At 55.9% G+C, this 5,520-nt stretch overlaps 1 protein-coding gene across 1 annotated transcript in view; it reads right to left on the minus strand.

Annotated features, from left to right (window-relative positions):
- CACNA1I (calcium voltage-gated channel subunit alpha1 I) overlaps positions 1 to 5,520 on the minus strand; it is a 220,582-nt gene that overhangs the window by 55,480 nt on the left and 159,582 nt on the right. Inside the window, 4 exon segments of the mRNA XM_027871198.1 lie at positions 427 to 912; positions 2,705 to 2,907; positions 3,497 to 3,590; positions 4,899 to 5,054. Coding sequence (XP_027726999.1) covers positions 427 to 912; positions 2,705 to 2,907; positions 3,497 to 3,590; positions 4,899 to 5,054 — 939 coding nt within the window.

Below are 5,520 nucleotides of genomic sequence, written 5' to 3' on the forward strand. Positions count from 1 at the left end.
GCTGGGAGGGGGCTTAGAACAGGGAATGTCAGAGCTGGGAAGGGCCTTAGAACGGGATGCTAGAGCTTTGAGGGGCCTTAGAACTGGGAATGTCAAAACTGGGAGGAAGCTTAGAACAGGGAATGCTAGAGCTTTGAGGGGGCCTTAGAACAGGGAATGTCAGAGCTGGGAAGGCACTTAGAACAGAGGATGTCAACTCGGAAGAACAGTAGAAATTATCTAGTCCAATCCCCTCATTTAACAGATGAAACCATTGAAGGCCAGAGGGGGAGTGACTTGCCCAGGGTCACATGGCTAATTACCGCTGAGCCCAGGTCTTCAGGCCCCTAGTCTGGTCCTTTCTCTCTTGCAGTGCGAGGGAAGGTGGCATCCTGGGTGGCCCTGCCCTGCCCCTCTCTGTCACCACGCCGCCTCGGGGCCACTTACGTAGTCAATCTCTTCCTCGTCCTCCGCGTGGTCCTTCCGGTTATCCATCTTGGTGAAAACATCTTTGGCAATGTTGGGCATCTTGCCATTGCAGTCCCGGTGCTCCCCGGTGCCCAGGCCTGTGCCCGCCTTCCGGGGGGGCCTCAGATGAGTGTGAGGGGCCAGCGGTGGCTCTGCCAGGTCCAAGGAGTCCTTGGTATCGAGGGAGAGCGTCCGACGGTGCCGGTAGTGGTGGGGGTGGTGGAGGTGGTGGTGATGGTGATGGGGATGAGGCGGTAGGTGATGGGGCGGGCCGCGAAGGGCGCCCTCATCCCGCTCCGCCTCTGCTGACCGGCCCCTCTCCCCTGAGAGGAGCGTCTCGTGCTCTGCGGAGGGGGCCCGGTGCTTCAGGCTATGGCCCCGGGCCAGGCTGTTCCAGCTGGACCTGCGGCTGGCCCAGGCTCCACTATGGCCCCAGGCCCCATAGTAGGAGCTGCGGGTGCTAGACTGAGAGACAGACACAGAGAGACAGTGAGAGAGACTGGAAGGGCGCATCCCGCTCCTGCTCAAGCATCTTCTGTGGCTACCTACTGCCTACCAAGGAAAGTACAAACTTCTCTCCTCAGCATTCAAGGTCCTCCAAAACACACTACCATCCTACATTTTTGGCCTTGTCTCATACTATCCCCCTCCATGTGCTCTCTGCTCTAACTGAACGTTCTACTCACTCCCAAACAGGAAACACGCCCTACGACCCACACACTGTATCTTTCCTCACTCCCTGTGCCTGGAATATCGGTTGTAATTCCTGTCCTTCCTCAAAAGGTCAACTCAAATGCCACCATCTCCATGAAGCCTGCCCTGATTCCGTGGCTAGAATGACCTCTGACCTCACATAGTACACTGCTTTCTAACTTTCCAACGTACTCATTTTGTAATAGCTCATGCTACAGCCGTGTGACATCTAATCCCCTTACTAGACTGTAAGCTCCCTGAGGCCATGGTCTGTGGCCATAGCCTCCTCACTGGTGTCCCTGCCTCCAGTCTCTCGCCTCCCCAATCCATCCTCCACTTTGATGTTCATAAAGCCCAGGTCTCACCACATTACTCCCCTCCTCAAGAAACTTCAGTAGCTCGCTATGGTCTCTAGGACAAAATACAACTTCATTTAAAATGTACAATTCTTCACAATTTATACATGACTCCCTTCACATATTCTATTTTTCACCAATCTGGCTCTTCCCTGTACATGATATTTTATCTCCGCCTCCAAGACTTTGCCCTGGCCATCTCCCATCCCTGGATGGCTCCCCCTCCTAATGATGACACTGATGACCCTGGCCCCCTTCCAAGCCCCCTGCTTTCCCAGTGCCACCTCCTACAGGAAGTCTTCCCCACCCCCATAATTTGTGAGTATTCTTCTACCAGATAGTGACTCTGCACAGGGATGGGGACCAGTCCCAGGAGCTCACTGATACAGGAAACTCTCTCAAGGGGGGAAACGTCATGTGCCAATACAGGTTGGCACCTTTCTTGCAGTGGTGCCAGGGGCACCGAGACTTGAAGGCGCTTGCCTAAGGCCACAGAGCCAGGGCAGGTCAGAGGTGAACTGGGGTCTTCCTGGCTGTGAGGGTGGCCCTCTAACCACAACTCATGATTCAAGGTTTGGTTTCTACCCATCTGTGTACATGCTGTCTCTCCTTGTAGAGTGTAAGCTCCGGGAGGGGAGGGGATGTTTTACTTTTGCCTCTGAATCCCAAGCACAGACTCTGGCACACAGTAGGCCCTTTATAAATGCCTCCTGGATTGAGCTGAATTCGGGCAAGGATTGTGTCTTCTCCAAACAGCGCAGTGCTGGGCACAGCACGCAGTTGGAATTTAAGCAACGCCGGTTAAATTGCACTGACTTGAGTCATTCCTGCCTCCAGAACACTCCCGGCTGACGTCTCACGTCATGCTCAGGCCCCAGAGCCACAGGGGCAGGGCTGGGGATGAGAATGTAGGCTGGAGCACCCCGCTATAAGCCTGCTGGTCCCCAGGGAAGGCAAGGTCTGCAAGGTTCCAAACCCAGAGGGCCTGTGTGGCCTCGGGGAAAATCGCCCAAGCTTGGCTAGGGAAGAGGAGGAAAAGATGGGGAGGGAACAGCCTTGGCCTTCATTCTTCCTAACCCCAGCTTGTTTATTCAGCAAGCATTTATTAAGCAGCTAGTGCATGCAAAGCACTGTGCTTGGCAGGGTGCTGGAGGGTATAGAGACAAATGAGAGCTGGCCCCGGGTTCAAATCTTGTGGTGTGACTCACCAGAGATCGCTGGTCATAGCTCATTCTCCCCAGAGACATCACGCTGCTCTTTCGGGAGTCCAGCGCGATGAGCACCTGGTCAGGCTGCAGGGAGTGGCAAGGGCCAGGGGGCATGCCCCCCGTTGTGGCCAGGGGGCCAGGCAGTGGAAGGCTGGGGTCCAGGTGCCCATTGGGGGTCATAGGGATGGGGCAGAGCTTGACATCTGAGAGGAGACATCCAAAGATGGGGAGGGATGGGAGAGGAAGAGACACACAGAGACACAGATGCATAGAGGAGGAGGGGGGAGGGTCAAGAGCTTTCCCCTGCTGACCTTGTTCTGCAGAGGGGCCCTCTCCCGACCGCATACCCACATCCCTCCAACATTTTAAATTGTTCAGAAAGCACAGTCCTCTCATGATAATCCTGGGAGGCAGTGAATGCAAATCTGCTCATCCATATTTTGCAGGGGCAGAAACTGAGGCCCAGAAAAATCACACATGGGTAAGCCCTAGAACCTGGAATCAAGCCCCAGTCCTCAACTGGACAGCAGACTCTCCGTCTGGTACATGCCATCACACCAAACAGGGAGATGCTCTCAGAGACGGGTTGTTTTCTCCACCTTGCTTAGCCCAAGATGAAAGAGACCTGGCTGCCAGGTGGTGAGGGCCTAGGAGAAGCTGGGCCTTCCCCACAGTCCCTCCCTCCATGCCTGGGGATTTGATGAATGCTGCTCAGAGCCCTAGCTTTTCTGTGGCTGAGCCTGGCCTGCTCAGGCTAGGGCTCCTAGCATGTGCAGGTAGGGCATCCCTTACCAAAATGACCTTCGTGACCCTCCCGGAACTTGTCATACTCCTCCAAGTTGGACGAGCTCTGGTCCTCATCTGAGTAGGAGCGGTTCGCATCTCCCTGGGGGAAGGGAAACCTTCTCTAAGGCTTACTCAGGACCCAGTGAGGCATATGGTATGGGGTTCACATCCCCACTCTACAGACAATGAAACTGAGGCTCAGAGACAGTGACTTTCTTGTAGCCACACAGTTAATATCCAAACCAGAATCCCAACCCCAGCCTTCTGATGATCAGACCAGTGTTCTTCCTACTCTCCCATGCTCCAGGGGTGGGCAGTGAAGGCAGTGGGGAAGGAGAAGGAGGGAGGCAAGAGCCCTAAACCCCCAAAGCCCCAGACCTTGGCTCCAAGCTAGACCACTGGAAATATTTGTGACGGGACAGGCTGGTCCTCTTCCACCTCTCAGGGGGTTCAGGGCATGACCAGATGCTCATTGACTGACTGGTCGATGTCTCCATGGCAACACCCATGCCACTTTGAGAACCTCTCCAAATACAACCCTTACTCTGGCTGTCCTCCTCATGTCCCTCCCATCAGGACGTGGACTCTGGCCCCCGGGCTTCCAGGCCATTCCAAATCATGCTTCCTCAAGCATTCCCTCTTATTCCTCTCCCAGCTCCTTTTCTGTGCCTTCTCTTCCCTCATAATGCAAAGGCCTCCAGGGCTGGCGCTACATGCATGGCCAGTGCTTGGCATCTAGGAGTGCTCAATTAAAGCTCCTTCATCATTCATTCTCTTCTAGCTCCAGATGTATCGACCCTGCCTCGTTGTCTGTTTCAGATGCTAGCACCGCCCCCCCCCCCATCTCTGTGCCTGGGGAACAAGGAAGAACCTTTGGTGGGCTATTGACCCCGACCCCTGCCAGGGGGCTGGGCTGACTGCATCCTCTTCTCCCCTCTGCTCCTTCACTCATCCCCTCCTTCCTCCAGCCTTCTCAGGTGGCGGTGGTGATGATGAGGAGGAGGAGGGGGAGGAGGAGGAGGGGGAAGAGGGAGAGGGGAAGGAGGGGGAGGGGGAGGAGGAGGGGGTTAGAGGGCCCAGTGAATCAAAGTTCTTCCGGTCGGGCACCGTGTCTCCGTTGTCAGTCCTGAGGAGGAAGAGGGAGAGGAGGAAGAGGGGGAGAAGGAAGAGGGGGAGGAGGGGGAGGATGGGGAGGAGGAGGGGGAAGAGGGCATTGCTGATAACAGCCCCATTCCAAGAGCACGTTAAGATTCCCAAAGTGCGCTCTTCACAAGGCCCCGTGAGCAGGCAGGGCAAGGACTCCCATTGCTAGTTCATAAATGAGGAGGCTCAGAGAGGGGGCGCAGAGCTCAGGGCCTCCAGCACTCCGCCAGATGCTCAGCCAGGCCAGGCTGGGAGGGCCCCTCACCTCCGCCTGGAAGCCCTCCACCAGGATGGCCACCAACAGGTTGAAGAGCACGTAGTTTCCGAAGGTCATGAGAGCCACAAAGTAGAGGGAGGCCCAGGGAGAAGTGGAGGCCATGCCATTGTAGAGCACCATGTTCCAATCCTCCTGCGTCAGGATCTGCAGAGAGCAAGGAGTGGGGAAGGCCAGTGAGGTGGGGCGGCGGAGGGGGATGGGGGGGATGGGCAGCATGGGGAAGGGAGGGTTGAGGTGGACAGGCAGGACGGGGCAGCAGCTCCCGTGCCCTTCCTCCATCAGCAGGCTCACATTGTGGATTCTCTCCCTTCTAGACATGTCACAGGTCCAGTTCCACGCACTCCGGTGACCTGTGCTTGCTCCTGCTGGTGGAGCCACACGCTGGTTCACAGCTTCAGTGGTGCACACTCACACTTGTGCACTGCCCGATCTGTGCACTTCCTCACTCGTGTGCTTTCATGGTATATGGTATGCCTTCTCAGCCTTGCACACTCACGAGCGCACACTGTTGTCTTGCACACTCACTTGTGAACTCTCACACTTGTGCAGGCTACTCTAGCTTGCACACTCACGCTCGCACACTTCTGTCTTGTATATTCTCATTTGTTCA

The sequence above is a fragment of the Vombatus ursinus genome, unplaced genomic scaffold (assembly GCF_900497805.2).
Source record: "Vombatus ursinus unplaced genomic scaffold, bare-nosed wombat genome assembly UNPS02003292.1, whole genome shotgun sequence".
In the NCBI taxonomy this organism is placed as follows: Eukaryota; Metazoa; Chordata; class Mammalia; order Diprotodontia; family Vombatidae; genus Vombatus; species Vombatus ursinus.